This window comes from Dromiciops gliroides, chromosome 3 (assembly GCF_019393635.1).
Source record: "Dromiciops gliroides isolate mDroGli1 chromosome 3, mDroGli1.pri, whole genome shotgun sequence".
Taxonomy (NCBI): Eukaryota; Metazoa; Chordata; class Mammalia; order Microbiotheria; family Microbiotheriidae; genus Dromiciops; species Dromiciops gliroides.
The window spans coordinates 599,177,099-599,198,001 of NC_057863.1; the positions used below are offsets into that span (position 1 = coordinate 599,177,099).

At 39.5% G+C, this 20,903-nt stretch overlaps 1 protein-coding gene across 1 annotated transcript in view; it reads left to right on the forward strand.

The window, feature by feature from the left end:
* Positions 1 to 339: 339 nt before the first annotated feature.
* Positions 340 to 20,903, forward strand: part of CCDC30 (coiled-coil domain containing 30) — a 145,017-nt gene continuing 124,453 nt past the window's right edge. The window contains exons 1-6 of the mRNA XM_043996078.1: positions 340 to 425; positions 970 to 1,060; positions 6,393 to 6,575; positions 10,203 to 10,323; positions 14,520 to 14,716; positions 15,213 to 15,299. Coding sequence (XP_043852013.1) covers positions 1,043 to 1,060; positions 6,393 to 6,575; positions 10,203 to 10,323; positions 14,520 to 14,716; positions 15,213 to 15,299 — 606 coding nt within the window. The 5' untranslated portion in view covers positions 340 to 425; positions 970 to 1,042. The remainder of the gene's footprint in view (positions 426 to 969; positions 1,061 to 6,392; positions 6,576 to 10,202; positions 10,324 to 14,519; positions 14,717 to 15,212; positions 15,300 to 20,903) is intronic.

A 20,903-nucleotide genomic window follows, 5' to 3' on the forward strand; every position in this document is an offset into this window, starting at 1 on the left:
CCGACCTGACTGTTCTCCGGGGATTCTCTGCCAGACTTCGGCGACGCGGGGGCTTTTCACCCTTTCCGCAGAACCAGACCTACCCGCAGACTCGACAGCCAGGAGAGAGAAAAGCTTTCTCTTATCTCTTTCCTTTCTTTTCCTCCCTTTCGCCTTTCTCTGACCTCCTGCCCCAGCCCCTCACCCCCCACCCCGTAGAGTGAATGAGTGCGTGAGGAGAGGCCTTTCAGGCTGTAGGGGTGTGCGCGCGCGCGCCCCCGAGTCGTACGTGCGCGCGCCCCGAGCCCGCTCTCGTACCCGAGCTGTGCGTGCGCGGGCTCTGAGCTCTCTGGGCACGCGCGCCCAGCAGCCCTAAGGATGGGATTTTAGCTTGGCCCGGGCTTGGCTAGGGCATCTGTGGCCGCCCTTACTAACTCACTGCGGAGGTGGGCGGGGGAAGCCCAGGAAGGGGAAGCCCTTTCTGACCACTGCTGTACGGCCTTTGAATACTGCACTTGCTTGTCTAGCAAGCAAGGGACGGGTGGCTCCTTTGTTCCCCCTTGGTCTCAGAAGTCATCTAGCCTTCTGCATTTTTCCAGGCCACACCTTTGTCCCTAAAATTTTGTTTGATTGACGTCTTTTTTTTCCAGTCATTTCCTCGATCTCCCCTTCTTCCCCTTCTCCCCCTTCATTTTGTCTTCTCCCTGTTGCACCCTCTTGGATCAGTTTCCTTATCTGTAAAATGAAGGAGTTGGACCAGCTAGGTCCCTTCCACCACTAGATCCACGATTCTCTGATCCTGTGACCTCTTTCTGGCCTTATTTATCCATTTTATTGCTTTCGCCCCGCCCCCCCCCAATTTCTTGGGCCATAGTGCATTTTCAATGTTCATTCATAGCGCCCGAACCCCTAAAATTAATACACTGTCTCACTCCACTTTCCTGCTGCAATGCTGTGGGTAGCTGGGTATTTCCCATTTTGTATCCCCAGGATTATTTGGAACAGTCTGTCTATTACTTTGCACTATCACGGTGAGACTGTGTTGAGTAAACTAGAAATTAAAATGGAGAAGCCCACATTGGTAAATACAAACTATTAAATTACATCAAGTCAAATGTATTAGAAAATGTAGAAAACAACTACATTTTTTTTGTTATTTAGAGCTTTTGTTAAGAATATTCAGGTTTTTAATTGGATGCAGAATTATCTGAATGAGAATTGAAACTAGGGGATAATACCTATGTTTAGTAATAATTAAACTTTATGTTTACTTTTTGAGACTAACACTACTTTCAGTGAATCAAGAGAGAAACTAGTGGGAGGAATATCAGTAAATGTATACTTATGAGCAAGATAGCTCTGTTGAATATAGGTGCCAGGTCTTTCTTGGTAGGGTAGTGTTCTGGGGAAATGATGGTGGGGGTGCTTAGGTATTCCTCTGTAAAGAATTATACTCTTGAACACAGTCCAATTAGGACTAAATTGGTCTTTTATTTGGCGACAGAGAAGACTTCACCCCTGGGAAGCAGATGACTTAGAAACATCTTCCTCCCAGAACAGAAGGAAGGCAAAAGCTTTTATAGAGGATAGATGGGATGACCATCTGAAAATGGAAAGTTCCTTTCGGGGGTGGGGTGGGGTGGGGTGGGGTGGGGAAAGCTTGGATGCTTGTCATTCCTGAGAGTCCAGGGGGATTCTTTTTTAGGAATGATGGTCCTGACCTCTAGAGTTATCTCTGTCTCCTGGCTCCAGTCAGTCTAACCGACTTTCCTGCTACAGAATTTTGCCTTCCCTTACTTCTTAGATGTGTCCATCATGATATCTTCTTGGCCAGTTTAAACTTTAATAGTCCCTTGACTCCTTGATATATCTGTCCTGTTGTCTGGTCATCCTAAACCACATGTCATTAGTAAGTAGGATACAGTGGATTTAACTAATTAGGAAGGTTTAATTTTTTTTCCTATAAAAATGCTTTCCTGAAGTTTGTTAGAACCTTTATATGTCAACTTCCCCAGTAAAGGACTTACTATTTTTTGGAAGTACATTTAAAAGCAATTATTTTAGTTTATTGAGTCTAGTTTTCAGAAAATTGATAACTTGGTTATTTTAGTTTTCAGGGTCAATTATAATAGGTACCTATGAAGTCATGCTGAATTTCAGCCAAGGTTACATGAAAAAATTTAAATGTTTTTACAGCTTCTCTTCCTAATCTTAGACTGGAGAAGGAAATTTTCTTGCTTTTTCAGTTCACAAATAAAATGCTAATCGTTTGTAAGTTGAAGAAGCTGGAGTATGTAAGAGTGTCGAAGTCTGAGTAAATGAATGAATTCTAAAGCATTTATTAAATGCTTCCTGTATGCCAGGCATCATGCTAAGGACTGGAGATACAAACAGAAAATCCAGACAGTCCTTGCTCTCAAGAAGCTTGCCTCCTAATAGAATTTTAGTGGTTTATGAAAGTCTTGAATTACATATTTGTGTCAGTGTTTGTTTGCCTCAAGGTGGAAGGATGGTGGAGTGGAAAAAAGGCTGAATTAGTTAGAAGACCAGAGTCAAATCCCATTTCTGCCACTTTCAGTTTGGCCTTGAGCAAAGTCATTTAACCTATTTGGTGCTTCATTTTCTCATCTGTAAATCTGTAAAAGGGGTGAATGAGATGGCCTTTAAAAGGACTACCCTGGGGGCAGCTAGGTGGTGCAGAGGATAAAGCACCTGCCCTGGATTCAGAAGGACCTGAGTTCAAATTTGACCTCAGACACTTGACACTTACTAGCTGTGTGACCCTGGGCAAGTCACTTAGCCCTCATTGCCCTGGGGGGTGGGGAAGGACTGTCAATACTGTGATGCCTTTGAGCTCTCAGGACATGCTATTACAGTATTTGTTTCTTCTTTGACCACACTATGTAGTGCTGGGCAGCATATTCTCCTTCTCTTGGATTTTGGTTTTCAAAGAAGAAATGGTGTCTAATGAAGTGTAACCCTGGCTACCACACTGCAGTTAGAAGTACAGTTGTTGGGTTTTGTTTTTTTTTTTAACCTTCATTACCCCTCTGCTTCCAACTAGCTTTAGCTGTTTCTGCCTCTTCTTTCCTTGCATCTCAGGAAACACATCCAGAAAACTAGTTGTCTTATTCATAATTATTTTAGGGTCTTTATTTTCAGGGGAGCTTAGTTTATTAATAAAAAATCATTTAGTATCTGTCATGTATAGAGCATGTACAAATGTACTTTGCAATGTAGAAACTGCATACAGAGAATTTCACCATTAGAAAATTTGTCTCAGGAAATTGATTGAAGATTCCAATTTCTGAATGATGAGATTCCTTATATCTTATGTTAGTCTACTTTTCAGTTCAACAGCTAAATATTAAACATTTGCAATGGGAAAGGCCTTGTGCTATTTGTGGGAATATTTATTTTGAAGGAACTTATGATTTTATTGATGCAGATTAGCTCTGAGTGGGGAAATTTTTCCCCATATGGATCAATGGATGGTCTTATAGGGTTGCCTGGGGTGTTCAGAAGTTGAGAGATTTGCTCAGTGTATCTGGGTTGGGAGAAACAGACCTTTGTCATTCCTCACCATAATTCTTTCAGAACTATAGATTAGTACTGCTTCATTATTTATTTTTGGTTCATTCATATAGGATGGCTGTGTGTGTGTGTGTGTGTGTGTGTGTGTATAAAGGCCTGTGTAAGCTTTTTAAGCCATTTCTGGAGATCTTAAAATGATCTTGAATGTCTGACAGAGACCTTCACTTGAATCTGGTGTCCTCTTTATTTCTGTCTTATCTAGATCAGCTTAAGCTGACAAATAGCTAGCTGATGAAAAGAGGATTTGGGGTTTTGTTTTTGTTTTTTCCTCACCAGAGAAGAAAGAGAACTGATTTGAGATCAGTGGCATTGCTAAGAAACTTAAGGGTTAAATGTTGAGGGTAGCTTTATAGGTCCACTTCTCCCCTTTCCTAAAGTCTTTTTCCCCCACCTCATGCTCTTATTGTTGTTGTTTTTTAAACATGTGCTGTTGTGAGCTTTTGGTGTTGTGTTCTTTTGTGAGGGTTTTTGGGGGTTTTTTGGTAGGGGGGAAAGAGACAGTTGATTCTGTAATGTTTGCTTTTCGTGTTACTGTGAAATTAAGGTGTTGTTTTGTTGTTGTTTATAACTATATGTTATCTTTCTTGTTTGAGAATAAATTCCGAATAATCTTCAAAAATAAAAAAAAAGAGATTTGCTCAGGGTCAATCACAGGTAGAATGAGAAACCAGGTCTTCCTGACTTTGAGGCCAGTTCTCTGTCCACTGTGCTTCGGTGCCACTTAGGCATGGGAAAAACAAATATTAAATAAGAAACAGCCCCTAGATTTAAGGAGATTTCTTTCTAATCAAGTAGATGAGGCATAATCTTTTTTTTTTTTTTTTAGTGAGGCAATTGGGGTTAAGTGACTTGCCCAGGGTCACACAGCTAGTGTTAACTGTCTGAGGCTGGATTTGAACTCAGGTACTCCTGACTCAAGGGCTGGTACTCTATCCACTGCACCACCTAGCTGCCCCGAGGCATATTCTTAAAACTAAATTAAACTATAAGGAGAGGTCCAAAGTTTTTGAAAGATGGGAAGAGACATGATTAGGGACAACTCCAAGGGGGAACTAGACTTGGATAGAGGATGCCAATGAGTAGATGAAGGGAAGGAAGTTGTGGAAAAGGGGAGAAACTTCAGTATGTGTTCTTGTCAGTTCAATGAAAAAACACCTCTACCACCAATATTAAGTGCCCACTATCTCATTTGTGTTTTATAGTTGTTAATTGTGCCCAACATAAAAGTGCACTTAGAGTTCATTCTACAAAAATCTATTTTATTCACAACTTTGATTGAAGTATCAGTTCTATAAAGTTAAATATGCCTATACTGAATGCTTTGGTATAATCTCCAAGTGGACAGGAACTGTTTTATCTCAACTGGTATCTCTCTCAACACCTGTAATAGTGTTATTGGCATGTATAACATTTTTAAATATCTATAACCTGTTTAACATTTGTTGAATGTATGAGTTTGAGTAGGGGAGGAAGGAGAAAAGGTTTTACCTCTCAAAAGAGAAAAAAATTCCCCAGAGACTACTACTGTCCCTTTGATGAGTTTACAATTAAGTTGAGAAGGCAAAACTTATCCGTAAAATGACTCGGGCACTGTTACTCACAATAGAAGAAAACACTGGAAGATTAGTTTAAAATGGTCCCTTGGAAGGCTGGCGTGGGAAGTAGAGGATAGTCAATTGCCCACTAGGTGCAAAGGGCCATGTAATAGTGTTGTTCTTCCACAATTAAGAAAAATGGCAGACACTGTTTATAAGCTTAGGACAGAACAGAATGATTTAGAAAGTTGTCACGGGTTATATAAAGCTGGCATTGTTATTAAGGTGTATTATAATTGCCCCACACTGATTAGGCCTGAAAGGGGTATATTGGAATGAATAGAAAACTCTAGCTTCTAGATAGTTCCAGTGTGTTACCCATTTTTATATGCCTAGAACAATACCTTACACACAATTGCTCAAAAGTTTGATGAATTATCTGTAGTTATTTATTGGAGGGAGTAAAGAACTGAGGACCATAGATTTATACTCAAAAGGAACCTTGGAGATCAAGGCTGAGTAAACCCTTTGGTTAGAATAAACAATACCAGATTTTTAAAAGGGGGGGAGGGGCAGCTAGGTGGTGCACTGAGTGGATAGAGCACCAGCCCTGGAGTCAGGAGTACCTGAGTTCAAATCCGGCCTCAGAGGCTTGACATTTATTAGCTGTGTGACCCTGGGCAAGTCACTTAACCCCAATTGTCTCACCAAAAACAAACAAAAAAACAAAAAAACAACAAAACCCCCCAAAAAACCAATACTAGATTCTCTGCTAGAGATACAAATACTACCCCCTACTACAAAACAAAAAACCCTGTCCTTGTTAAGTTTACATTCTAATAGACAAAGACTGCATATCTGGAAGAATTGATTGGGGAGGAGTGAAGTCACTGGTATGGTAACTTAGAGTCATAGGATAATGTAAATTTACCTTGTAGATAGGAATGTTGGAATATTTAAAATAGTAAAATTCTGAGTTGGACATGTAGATTATGTGATAATTGAGTGGTTTATAATATGTCACATGATCTCATCATTCAATTTAGTTGGCATTATACAGCCATTATTCAACTGTTTATCAGCAGCTGTCGACACTTAGAGGGGGAGAAATTCTTGTGAATTTGTAACTGGTTAAGTGAACGGTGAGAAATGGTCTTTATGTACATTTAACGATCCAGAAGTTGAACATTATGGGGAATATACATTCAAGATTTCCTGTAACTCAGATTACTATAACTTTAAAACAAAAAATCTTATTCGTGCTATTGCTTTCCTCTCATTAAGGAAAATGTTCGGTTAGAAGACATACTCCATTTTCTTGAGAGAGAAGGAATGGATTCCCTTGCTACTGCTGAAGATCAGCTTTGTCATGTCTGGCGTTTATTCCAACATAGCGAGGATAGGCTGAGAATTGCTTCTAGAGACTTGGAAGAGCTCAGAGTAAAGCACACGGAAGAAATGAAAGAAGTAAGAGCAAATAATACAGAATTATTCCTTGATATAGCCATACTCTTTTCTATGAGCTAGTCTCCTATGTTTGTTTATAGTGTGCTTAAACTGCTTTTGCTTACTCTTCTCCATTTTTTGAAATGACAGCTTCCAAAAGAATACATAAAGGATTCTGCTTTCAGAACACTCCTCTGCCATCACAGACAAACCTCACAGTAATTTCAGGAAGTATATTATTATTTTGGTAGTGTTTAAATCTAGGCTGTTGTGAAGCATATTTGAAATGACCCATTTTTTAAGGCTGTCAATATGAACCAGAAACTACCAGAAAGGAAAGTCCATAATTTAAAATTTCATATTGTATAAGTCATTGTTCATCTCGTATGTTGGACAGACTCTCCTATTTAGATGATCAGATTGAGTAGCATGATCCAATTCATAAGAAGATAAGCCTCACAGCAGTGTGAAGGATGAGGTGGAGGCAGAAAGACCTGTTAGGAGATTATCACAATAATCCATCAGGTGGTCACAGGAGCCTGCACTAATGAGGTAGCAAAGACAGTAAAGAGGAGGGGCTCTATTCAAGAAATACTATAAAGATGAAATAATCAGGAGGAGAAGGCATTTGGGTCCATAGTCTTTCTGCTAACACCACCTTTGACTGCACCCCTGAGGTTCTAATATTTTTTCTCTGTCCTTCTCACTGCTCTCATTGTAAAGAAGTTCATCTCTCCATTGAATACTGCCCTAGTCTAATGGCAGACTAAACATACAAATTGTAGCCTTTATAAGTAACAGGTTTCTTGGTAACTGAATTTTCAACAAGATTTTCCATAACTCTCTCCACTGATCATTATTATAACTGACATTAATATGGTGCATTAAGGTTTGCATAGTGATTCATATTCATTATCTCATTTGGTTCTCACCACTATAGGTATTCTCTGTGTTTTACAGCTGACTAAACTGAGGCCCAGAAAGATTAAGAATCTTTTATTGTTGTTGTTCCTTGGGGTATTCCCAAGCCCATTACTTGTCTCAGTTTGTTCCCTCAATAACCTTTAAAGTGGGACTCCAAAGGGACAATACTCTCCTCATTTTAGGATGTGGGCATATAAGTTAAGTGTTTTATTCCTGGTCATATAGTGCATGTCTGAGATTTCATTTGAACAAGATGTTTTTGCCCCTATACACTACCCATGCCATTAGAATGCACTATTTCATGCAAGGTAGGACCATATAAATGTCCCTTCATTTTCTCTCTTTTGACTTTCTCCATTACTGCTCTAGCCATAGTCCTGTGTGAGATTTAAAATTGGATACTAGAGCATTAATCTCCCCTCTTTAATCTTTCCCTTAATTTATCTCCCAGACTAGTAAATGGAAGAAGCTTCCACTTTGAAGTGGAAGAAGATCCACTTTGAAGTCATGTAGTCCAGTATTGAACCCTTTCAGTGTTCAAGGCTATATAAAAGTGAGGACCAATTGGTAGCACTTAGCTCAGAAAACCTTGCAAATCAAGGACAAAGTCTGATTTGCCACCCCAAATCTCTGAGGCGACCCTTGATTCTTCTTTTTTTTTCCTTGTGGGGAAATGAGGGTTAAGTGACTTGCCCAGGGTCACACAGCTAGTAAGTGTCAGGTGTCTGAGACCAGATTTGAACTCAGGTCCTCCTGAATCCAGGGCCAGTGCTTTATCCACTGGACCCCCTAGCTGCCCTGATCCTTGATTCTTAAAGGTTTTGCCAGCAGAGTGCAAACTCAGGAAAGGTCCTACCTAGCTGGCCTACTGGGCAGTTGGCCTATTCTTGATTTATTAAAAAAAAAAAAAGACAACATAACTTTTTACCCATTGTCATCTGACCCTCCTAGTCTTCTTTTAGTTAAATCTCACTTTTTAAGAATTCCTACATATGGCTGGTGTGCCTGAAATATATATCTACCACATCCCTATATTTTTCTGGTGGTAATAAATGAGAAGTGAGAGTCCATCATTAAGGCAGCCTTGGTATTGGTTAGAAACTCTTAAGCCTTCCCAAATATTTTACCAGAATAAAAGGCTTTGGGACTAGGGAAAGGACCTCTGATCCTGTGTGTAGCTTGAATAACCTGGAGTTGGTCAAAGAATTCTACCACTGCAACCCTGCCTAACCAGGACAGACACTACAGGAATCAACTTGTCATCATAACTGACTTGGAGCACAATAATGCATTAATAAGGAAGAGAAGGGGAGACTAGTCTGGCCATACATCTTCAGTATAAAGAAATGCTGCTACTAACTCACTAGTCATTCAGATTTTCAGATCAGGCAGGAGTGACTTCTTGGGTCTCTTACATCTGATTTTTGCCTCTGGTTGCAGATAGCTGGGTGGGGCAGTGGATAGAATGCTGGGCCTGGAGTCCAAGAAGATGAGTTCAAATCTAGTCTCAAACAATTACTAGCTGTGTGACTCCAGGCAAGTCACTTAACCTTTGCCTGCTTCAGTTTCCTCAACTGTAGACTTGGGATAAGAATAGCACCTACTTCCCAGGATTGTGGTGAAGATCAAATGAGATAATGTTTGTAAAGTGCTTAAGGCACAGCACCTGGCTCATAATAGATGTTTAATAAATGCTCATTTCCTTCTTCACAAGTTGGTTAATTGCATTTGACTTTCAAATTGGTCTGTAGTATTTTCCCCTTACTGTTACTTTTTTTCCTGGGATGAAAACTAGACCTCCTTGGACTCAGACTGTATTAGGTTATTCCTTCTAATTCATAGCACAGGTAAGAATTGGATCCAGGCCAGCTATCCCATTCAGCTGCTACACTGATTTCCTGGTGTTACTACACCCCTGAAACCTTGGCTTGGATCATTCTTGTTGCCAAGTCAAAGGGACTGTCTTTGTCCTGGGAGAGCCCAACCCACTGGTGCAGGGCAGTTTCATAAAGATAATTGCACTATGCATGTCTATCAGATGAGTTGTGAGACTTAAATGCAATAATGGATGTGAATGTTATAGTGGGGATTCTTTTCATGGATGGACTGTTAAAGTTCCTTCCAACTCTCAAAGTCTCTGATTCTATAAAAATACTTCACAGAATGCTAGACATTACCATCGTTGTTTAGAAGCCACCCACAGCTCTTGAAAGCTTTGCCTAGGAGGGCAGTATTGCCTAGTGGATAGAGCATTGGACTTAGGGGTGAGAATACTCCAGTTTGGATTTTAACATCTGATATATATTAGCTGTGTGACCATAGGAAAATAACTGAACCTCTGTAAGCCTCATTCTCCTCATCTATAAAATGAGGGGCTTGGACATGTCCTCCAATATATCTCCCAACCTTAGTTCTGAGCCTCTGAAAGCTAGCAAGGCTTGGTATGGACTCAACAAAGTACCTTCTTAACCAAGAACCAACCTAATAACTAGGTTTGGTGAGGGTCATCACCAGAAGGCAAATGTATTTTGCATATCCTAGTTAATGATGCCTTCCACCAAGGTTTAGAGTGTGAAATCAGAGACTGGTAAAGTATTTGAAATGCCACTTGCTATAAGAAATGATAGTTTTCAAAACTTCTATTTACGACTTATTCGACTGCTTTATTTTTGTTCTGAAATGACTTAGAGATGTGTTCAATGGTGGCTGCTGCTTCTGTTTTAGGTGGAAAATTATGTGAATCATGTCCGTCAATTAACAGAAGAAAGAGAAGCCTTAACTCATGATTTTGAAAAAGAGAGTGAGAGACTTCAACTTGAATGTAAGGAACTGCAGCTCCAACAGGGTAACTTTTTGATCTTTTATTTAAACTTTTTCAGTGGTTTGTTTTTTAATCACATTAGGCAAAAGTACATGGAAGAATACAGTTGAGGTTACTTTAAGTGACATACTACAGTGATGGTGAGCAAATGTAGTAGAACCCCATGATTGTGTTATTTGTAGCTGTTTGGTCAGATTGCTTTGGAGCTCTGAGGTTACTGGCATCTCTTCAGATTATCAGTGTGCTTCCAAGTCCGGATACTCTAGAATGTAAACTCTCAGAGGGCCAAAATGTAAACCTCTAAGCTGATATATAATTGTCATCTAATATTAGTAGTAACGGCATGAGTCTTGTAAGTAAAGTACTTGTGTGTGTATATATAGTGTTTAATCTTTCTGTGATATTTAACAAGGTAAGGAAAGAACAAAGACCAACAGTGGACACTAAGGCTGAGTTGAGCTGATCTCTAGGGTTGGTTGGCTGAAGGATATTATGGGAAAATGGAGAACAGTCAACCAGCACTTGGTCTAAGCAACTTAAGTGGGAGGTTACCTATATTTAGGAAGTTGAATAGTTACTTGCAAATAGTAAACCTGTAATTGGCAAAAGGTTATGTAACTCATAAAGAAAAATCCAGTAAGGAGCAGGGTCCCTGGGCATAGTTCCAGAGCCAAGAGGAGTGCTAGTATTTGCAGTGGCAGGGGAATAGGGGATCTGCTCATAAGTCCAAAGCTAAGACTAGTGCTTGCACCTCCAGGGAAGCAGGGGCCCTTTCTGGATAAAGACCAGAACAGAGACTAGGAGAGCAGTGACATACCTCTCCCTGGATCAAACCACCTTAGAAGCACTGAAAATGTGCAGGTACCCAGAACTAGTTGAAAACAGCAGCACAAAAAAGCCTGAAGCTTGGGACAGTGCCTTGCCACCCCGAGGTGAGCAGAACTTTAACATAAAATTCAAAGTCAGGAAATAGACTAGAAAAATGAGCAAACAACAACAACAAAAAGAACTTGACCATAAAAAGTTACTACAGTGGCAGGGAAGACCAAGACACAAACTCTGAAGACAATAATTCAACACAGCTAGAACCAGAGCTTTGAAGAAAAATGCTAACTAGACACAAGTCCAACAAGAATTCCTAGAAAGATTAAAGAAAGAGAAAAGAGTGGTAGAGGAAAAATTGGGGAAAGAAATGAGAGTGATGCAAGAAAATTATGAAAAGAGAATTAACAGATTGTTAAAAGAAGCATGAAAAGCACTAAAGAAAATAACACCTTAAAAATCAGAATTAGCCTAATGGCAAAAGTGGCATAAAAATTCACTGAAGAAAAGAACTTCTTAAAAAGCAGAATAGATCAAATGGAAAAGAAGGTACAAAAATTCACTGAAGAACATAACTGAAAAGGAGAATTGACCAAATGGAAAAAGAGGTACAAAAGCTCATTGAAGAAAAGAATTCCTTGGGTAAGTGGAAGCTAGTGACTCCATGAGACATCAAGGAACAAGAAAATAAGGCCAAAGAATGAAAAATAGATGAGAATGTGAAATATTTCATTGGAAAAACAACTGACCTAGAAAATATCTGGAGGAGAAACAATTTAAGAATTATTGGATTACCAGAAAGCCATCATCAAAAATCATAATTCAAGAAATTATACATTATAAAGGAAAACTAAAATATAGGAATATTTTAGAAACCAAGGGTAAAATAGACATTGAAAGAATCCACAGATCACTTCTTGAAAGAGATCCCAAAATGAAAACTCCCAGGAATGCTATAGCCAAATTCCAGAAAGGAAAAGAGATTATGAGCAGTCAGAAAGAAAAAAATCAAAGTCATCTAGTCTCATGAAAAAAATACTTGAAATCACACCTCTCAGCAATGACAAATCCAGAAGGAGATGAGGGGAAACAGGTACACTAATGAACGACTGATAGAACAGTGATGTGGTCCAACCATTCTGGAGAACAATTTTGAACTATCCCCAAAAGGCTATAAAATTGCACATACCCTTTGACCCAGCAATACTAGGTCTTTATCCCAAAGAGATCAAAGGAAAAGGACCTATATGTATAAAAATATCTATAGCAGTTCTTTTTGTGGTGGCAAATAATTGGAAATGGAGGGGATGCTTTTCAATTAGGAAATGGCTGAACAAGTTGTGGCATATGATTGTGATGGAGTACTTTTGTGCTATAAAGAATGATAAAGAGGATAATTTCAGAAAAAAACATTGGCAAGATCTGTATGATCTGATGCAAAGTGAAGTGAGAAGAGCCAGGAGATCATTGTGCACAGTAACAGCAATGTTGTAATGATGATCAACTGTGAAAGCCTTGGTTACTCTGATACAAAAGAATTCCAAAGGACTCATGGTGAAAAAAATACTATCTACCTCCATAGAGAACTGGTGAGCTCTGAGTGCAAACTGAAGTATAATTTTCTTACTTTCTTTATTTCTCTTTCCTTTTTTTCTTTATGGCTAATATATTATGTTTTGCATGATTTCACATGTATACTTGATAGCATATTGCTTGCCTTCTCAGTGGGTGTGAGAGAGGGAGAGAATTTGGAACTCAAAATTTTAAAAGAAAAGAATGTTAAAAGTAAATAATAATAAATAAATGAAAGAAAAATCTAGTAAATCACCACTTCGCTACAGAGAATATTTGGGGAATGGAACGCCTCATGGCCTAGATGACGATAACTACAGAATGTCAAATTTTTAATTCTCAATTCTCTTTTTCCTAGTCTCCATGCCAAGTTCTGGCATCACCTATTTTCTTCATCTCCTCCTCAACCGTCCACTGTTAGGTCAAATGCCTTTACAAATGTATTTTGTCAATTTCTCCCTGATGAACACTAGGTCATAGCCAAGTCTTGTTTGTTGGTTGAGGGTGGAATGTCATACTGAGAACTGAACCTATTAGCAAGAAAACAGGCTGAAGATTGGAAATAGGCAGTGCATTATGTATTAAACTTTAAAAAAGGTTATAGCAGTGTATTGTCAGGTGCGAAATGGTCTAATCCTTAACTCATAATGATAACTGTGATCTAAAGATGCATCTTAAAGGAAAGCTTACATTACATAGGGATTTTTAAACAAAAACAATTTATTTTTATTCACTGGATAAATCTTTACAAGAATGGGCGGGGAGGGACTTGTAGCCTAACTGTATGGACCTTTCCTGGCCTTGATTTCATCAAGCCCTCCCCATAGGGCAAGTGCAGTTGTAAAATTGTAAAGTAGCTGTAAAAACCGGTGGGCAGTATTTGAAACTGCCACAAGATGTTGATATTATTCCATAGAAATCTGTTTCTTTGTATCTATGTGTGTCTATCTCTTGATAAACATATGGCCATATCTTTTTTCTTTGTTTCAGTTGCTGTCTGTCTCTTTGTCTCTCAGTCATATGTGTTTATACCCAGGTGTGCCTCTCTAGTGTTTCCCCAGTCAATCTAATTTCTCAAAAACATCTTTAAGACATTATAACTAAACTCCTTCATGATGTCCTCAACCTGTTACTGTTCTAGACCAGTAATCTTAGGTCATTCCAAACATCCTTAGGCCCTACCTGTTTAGCATGATGTTGACCTGGCAGCTTTTCCTCTACTCTTAGAATCGGTAGCTGTGACTTGTTTTGCCATCAAGGTGACTAGCTCTGCTCTGTTCAGCCTTGTTCCTATGAAACTAACTGCCTTCCTCCTGCTATTGCTACCAGAGACATTTTAGATTTTCCCTAAAATTATATTAATGAAAGCAGTTAATGACATTTGGCATAGCATGCCTAAGATAACACAGCTAATGAACAGCAGAACTGGGACTAGAGGCAGGTCTCCTAATGTCCTGGCTAATTCTTCTATTAGTATACTATACATATTCCTGCTCAATTTTGGTCTGCATTTTAAAATTTCATAATAGTCGTTTTGATCTTCTATCAATGCCAAATTAAACAGCAGGGAAGACTATAGCTTTTTGTATGGATCTTTTCTATTGCTCCTCTTTTTGTTTTAGAAAGTTGGAAAAAAACATGGACAGGGAGTGGGTAGCTAGGAGCCTGGAGGGGAGCTATGCAGCTTTTAAGTGACTCTTTTGTTAGGTATCTAAGCATAGACTCACTCGACCCCTTTGAACATGGATTAGATGTTATGAGATTTTGAACTATAATACATTTGCTAATTGGATAATTCTTTTATTTTTGCTATTTGTTCCTCCCAGAGATAGAGCTAAAGGAGATTGAAGAAATGTTGGATCAGGAGGGCTTATCAGAAATAGCTCAGAGCAGTCCCAGTGAACAGATTGCATATTTATTGGTAGAGAGAACAACTCTGTTGGAGAAGCTGGAACTGGCTGAGCCCAAGTTAAATTCATACAACTCTGTGGGTTGTATGAACCTTCAGGAAGTTCATCTTAAGGTATGCCAGAATTACCTTGGAACCCAAACAATAAATTAATGATTAAAAATCAATGCTCTCCTTCCCCTACCCTACCTTACCAAGATAAAAATATAGGACATTTTTTCAATTGTCTGTGCCAACAGGAAAGAACAATAAATGACAAATTTAAAAAAATTTGGTTGACTTTGAAATGTTTCATATAATTTTTTTATTGTAGAAAAACTATCTTTACAATTAAATTTTGCTTAGGTTAATGTAACAATTATTTTGTATTCCTTGCTCGTAAACTTATTGAGGAAGTCATTTTGACTATTAAATATTAGAATATGACCTAGGAATCCTAGTTTGTCAAGGTTTAACTTATGTATTCAGACAAAATTATACTTTTCTGCCTTTATCAATAATATCTAGAATGTCACCACCATTGATTTCTTTATCTGGGTTCAAACAACATTCTCCCCACTCCCAAAAGATTATTGACATTGGTTTCACTCAATTCATCTTTTGGTATTAGGATGGATTTGAGCAAATCCAGACATTAGAAGATGAACTTCAGAAACAACAGGAATCTTTGCATTGGCAGAAAGAAACTCTGAATAAGGTAAAATGTCTTTATGGTTTTTTTCCCCTTCAATTTCAGGATATCAATTCTAAATTATATATTTAGCTTAAAGTGGATAAACATATAAAATCTGACTATAAAATAATAATGAATGAGTCTTTTTTAAAAACAGATGGACCATGCCTCACATCTGAATGAACATTGTCCTTTTTTTCAATGCTGTTCCTTTCAAAGTAGTTTCTTTCTGAGATTTTGTATTTATTCCAATGATTCTGCTATTCCATTTTGGACCTACTACTTGGGAACTGACTTCAAGACCTGTGGAATATCTTTTGAATATCATCTATGATTGTAGTTTTCCACCCTTGTAAGATGGATTTGATTTTTTGAAAGAGCCAAAAAATCCTTCAGAGCAATATTTCGTGCATGAGTTTGTTGTGTCCTGTTCTCCTGAGCTGGGAGAGAATAAGCACAGTCCAGTGACTGAAGGGAGAGAAAGTAAGTCATGGGAGTATAAGTCAACTAAAAGTGCCCAAATGAACAAAAACTGCAAGTCAGTCCAGATGGTCAGAGACAGAAATCCAAAAAGTAAGAGACCTAGGGGGCCCTGGGCTGAGAAACTTAGTTTGGATTCAAGAACATTAGGTTCAGAATCAAGGGGGAAGGGGTGCTGAAGGAGAGGTTCCCATTAAGTAGAATCAGGAACATATCCTAGAAGAAGAAGGTTGAGGCTTTGAATAAAGACAGTTCACTTTCTGCAAAGAATCTGCTCAGTTTTTCCATTTTATAATAGTGTCCCACTGTCCATCTTCTCACCCCAACAGGAGGCAGTGGGACATATATATAAGGGAGGGAGGGAGAGAGGGAAGAGAGAGAGAGAAAGAAAAGGTAAGAGAGAGAGAAAAGATTCTGTTTCAACCATCAGCTAGCTGTGTGGCTCAGAGCAAGTCACTTAACCTCCATGAACCTCAGTTTCTTCAACCATAAAATGGGGAGAATGCTAGCATATTTCATAGGTTTGTTCTGAGGATCCAAGGAGATAATGTTAATGAAGGGCTTTGCAGACCTTAGTGTTTTATAAACTGTCAGCTCTTATTTTCTTCCCATCTCCCCAGCTCAGCTGAATACAGTAAAGCAGCAGGCTTGGATATTGCCTCTCCTCCTAGAATATTTCTCTAGAGCTCAAAGCCATCACTTTGTAGTGAAAAGCTTCTGTTAGTTCAAAGGAATGCTAATTATTAATGCTAATGTTATTAAAGAGTCCCGTATTTGGTGGGCCCAGAATCCACCAAACACCTCTATGATTCCAAGATGTCTCTGGCTATTATATTATTCTTATTTATCTGGATTATTGGAGGTGGATGAGGTTTTGATAAATGTAGGCCAGGTTTTAGGTTAACCTAATTGGCAACAAAGACTAATGGAAAATGGGATAGACTATTGTAGAAAGGCAGGTAATCCTAGTAAATAGGCCAAAGGGATCATTATCTAGTTTACATGATCAGGAAGGGACCTGTCGACTATTGTGTAATGTGTAGAAGTACTGGCTACCTAGCCAGACTCAACCTTTGACATGGAAAGAAGGAAAGAAGGATGCATTCAATGCTTACCGTGTGCAATTTAAAAGTCTCTGCTCCCACTCTAAATAGAGCACATAGCACATATAGGAGGCTTTGGCTGCAGGGTAGATGCAAGGGCCTGGAGGTCCTCAGGATACAGCGGCAGGAATGATAGCAAGACCCCAGGGTCCATAGGATGCCTTGACAGGCCAAATGGCAATTTATGGAAGACATGGTCGTAGTAAGACTGTGTGGCACTTAGGGCAGGATAGCAAGGCATAGGGTGAGGCCTACTTGTCCTCAGTCTTACCAGAACTGGCGTTGGTGACTCCCTGCTCTTCTGAGAGGTGTGAGTGGATGTATCCAATAGGAAAGGCAGGAATAGGGGGTGGAAGGACTTGGCCCACCCCCATTAGGATGTGAGTAGGCTGGAGGGTTGGACTGGAGCAGAGACTGAGTTCCCTCCTAAAGTGGTGAGGATAAGGAATGGGGGTGGGGGGGAGGAGAGGAGTGCTGGGGAGTGCTGTGAGTTCTACGTCTTGCCTGGAGGGGGAAAGGGAAGGAAGTTTAAGCAGCAAAGTTGGTGGGGAATCACTTCCTGAAGTACCTGCTTCTTGTTGGGCATACTAAATAGTATCACCATTGATTTGTAGCTTCGACTACCTACTATGTTATAAGTCAGCCTGGGCAGCCTTCAGGATCTGAGCGTGGAGAAAAACTGGGTGCTGCTCCCATAGTGTGTATAACAGAATTCAACCTTCCACAGTAGCTGTGTGACCCTGAGCAAGTCACTTAACCCCAATTGCTTCACCAAAAAAAACAAAAACAAAAACACATCTAAAATTTTTTGTCTCTTTATCTCATCTTGGTGAAATGATATATTGTGCTTGAGATACTAGTTACAAATATGATTGGTATACCATTCATTGAAGTAGAAGAATGTTCTATGGAGAGGTAAATGTTACTTATAGTATGGTGACCAGGATGGCCTAAAAGTATGGGATAAACTGGGGACCTTGACTGAAGGGAAGGTTTGAGGGAAGATTGTAGAGCCAGAAAATGAATTAAGGGAACAGGTGAGTAGCTAGCTTCAATGAGGTTGTAAGGTCTTTGACTGGTGAGGATGTGAATCATTATAGTCAGATTTCCTTAAATAGACTCTCTTACTCTGGGGAATGAGGCTGTCAAACCAGCTTTATTCCATCATTCAAAAATTGGTGCTTTAGAGCAAAGCTCCTTAAACTGTGCGTCGTGATTCCATATGGGATCGCATAACTGAATGTGAGGGTCGAGAAAAATTTGGCAGCAGTAAAAGGTTATGTATACATATTTTATATACCTATAAACCCCATGTCATATAAAAATTTCTCAAGCAAAAAGGGGTCCCAAGTGGAAAAAGTTTAAGAAGCCCTGCTCTAAAGAATGGTCCAGAGCAAATGGGAAGGCTGTGCCTGCTGCTGACTGATTTGATCTTGTAGGTCTGGCTGAGGCCAAGTGCTTTGCAGTTTGTAGTTTTCAGGTATATGGACCTGAGCAAGGGTTGCTAAATTAGCAAAAGATTATAGGGTTTACCCAGGATCACACAGGGCAGCATTGCCAGTTCAGCATGGAGTGCTCAGGCCTCCAGAATAAATTAAAATCTTAGCTTCCAGAAAGCAATTTAAGTTCAGACAATGCCTTGGTTTTTGCGTTTTGGCTCCCTCGATTTTGGCAGAATTTTTTTGGCTTTGGCTCCTCTCTTAGCTCTTTGTCTATTGATATTTCTAATTAAATTTAATTCAAGGGGCAGCTAGGTGGCTCAGTGGATAGAGCACTGGCCCTGGATTCAGGAGTACCTGAGTTCAAATCCAGCCTCAGATAATTGACGCTTACTAGCTGTGTGACCCTGGGCAAATCACTTAACCCCAAATTGCCTCACCAAAAAAAAAAAATTCAACAAGCACTTATTAAATAACTACTTTGTACAAGACATTGTACCATGGGAGATAAAGAGACAAAAATTTTAGATGTGTTTTTGTTTTTGTTTTTGTTTTTTTTGGTGAAGCAATTGGGGTTAAGTGACTTGCTCAGGGTCACACAGCTAGTAAGCGTTAAGTGTCTGAGGCTGGCTTTGAACTCAGGTCCTCCTGAATCTAGGGCCGGTGCTCTATCCACTGAGCCACCTGGCTGCCCCAAGAGATAAAAATTTTAAACAGTCCATATCCTCAAAGAACTTATATTTTGTTTTGTAGGTGCTCTGGCTACTGACTTTAGATTAGCCTTCTCTTGTCTCTCTCAAGATTCAGCTTCAGTGTGACACCAATATCTTTGTCCTTGCCTAGGGATTTCACAGGTTACCAGGGATGACCCTGCCTCAGGCAGGAGATGTCAGAAATAGGGTCTTCTGCGGTGGCTGATCTGCTTGGTGTTGGAACTCTGGTTTCTGCAGTAGTGCATCTGCCAATTTCTTTCATTGCCTTGGGTCGAAGAAGGTTATAAGGTTAAATCTACTAAAACAAATAGTGCCAGCAAATCTGACATCAATTGAGCAATTTAAAAGGGCTCTAGATTTGTGTGATTTGGATAACGGGTGTTGATTTACATTGAGTTTCTGTCTCTTGAAAGTGACTTGACCATTAGCAGTTCTGTGTGCCTTTCATGTGGAACCTAATAAATGCCTTACGACTGATTGATTTCTCCCATATAGCATAATTTTTTCTCCACTGAAGTCATCTTGTGAAAGACATATTCATAGTAATATTGTTGTATATATGAGAGGATGACTTCTTCTGTACTGTACATTGTCTGTGAGAATCTAGGTAGACCAAGATGAAGATAAAGGAAAACATCTCATGAGCTCATTGAATACAACATTTATCTTCTACCAACAGTGTCCAGTGGAATGGTTTGGAGGCATGAGCTAGTTGGTTAAAAGCATTATCAGACATGAACACCTGGAAATGAAATTGTAAATTGTACTCCAGGAAAGTTAGAAACCATTGTAGGCCTTTTGCCAATGTAGAGATACAGGAGTTCCTACCCCTATTATGATCTTTACCTTACATCAGTCTGTTCCTGCTTTTTGAACCAGTATGTGCCTTAGGGATTCACCATCACCCCATCACACTTCTCTAGTCTGATGAGTAGCCTTTTCTGATACAATCCCTGGACAATGGCTGAGATGGATTCTTTGTTCTAGATGAGAGTCTAGAAACAGATGAGAAGGTTATTGAGAGAAATGTCCATCTCATTGTCCAGTTCTGAGAAGATGCAGATTATGAATTCCTTTAAGACTGCTGGGACATTTCATAAACTGAATGACATGATACAGGATTCAAATAGGAAAATAGCTGAAATGATATTTTTCCACCAATCACCTTTCCATATGTAGGTTGGATTCTGTACATACCTACATTAAGTTTTGTGTATCTTACCACCCCAGTCTGTTAGCACAGTAGATTCCTAGTCCTGGTTGCCTGTAGCATTCATGTAATTATATCAAAGCCACAACTCCCTGTGCCTCATTAAACAATCTGTTAAGCACCTTCTATGGATAGAACATTATACTAGGTGTTGGGAGTACAAAGACAAATTTGATATAAGGAACATTCAACTACTTTGAACAGATAGTAAGTTCCAAGACTCGGGCAAAGGATGTAGCAGGCTAGATTAACCCCTTCCAATAGTTTTTTTGCAGGGCATTGGGGGTTAAGTGACTTTCCCAGGGTTACACAGCTAGTAAGTGTCAAGTGTCTGAGGCTGGATTTGAACTCAGGTCCTCTTGAAATCCAGAGCTGGTGCTTTATCTACTGTGCCACCTAGCTGCCCCCCTAATACTCATCCTGAAATTCCTACAGAGCCATGATTTTATGCCATTATTTCAGCTGATCAGAAACAACAGTGCCAGCACCAAGTTTTTGTCATAGTCATAGGGCAGCTAGATTGGTAGCGTGTCTACCTTGCCTGAACTGAACTACATGCACAGGCCCACAAGAAAACATGGTACCTCCCTGAGCACATCAGTACATTGGCATAACTGGAAAGGGGATGAAGAAAGCCAGAAATCAAGATGGAGGCTTTGGGGAAACATGTTGACTGGGGACAA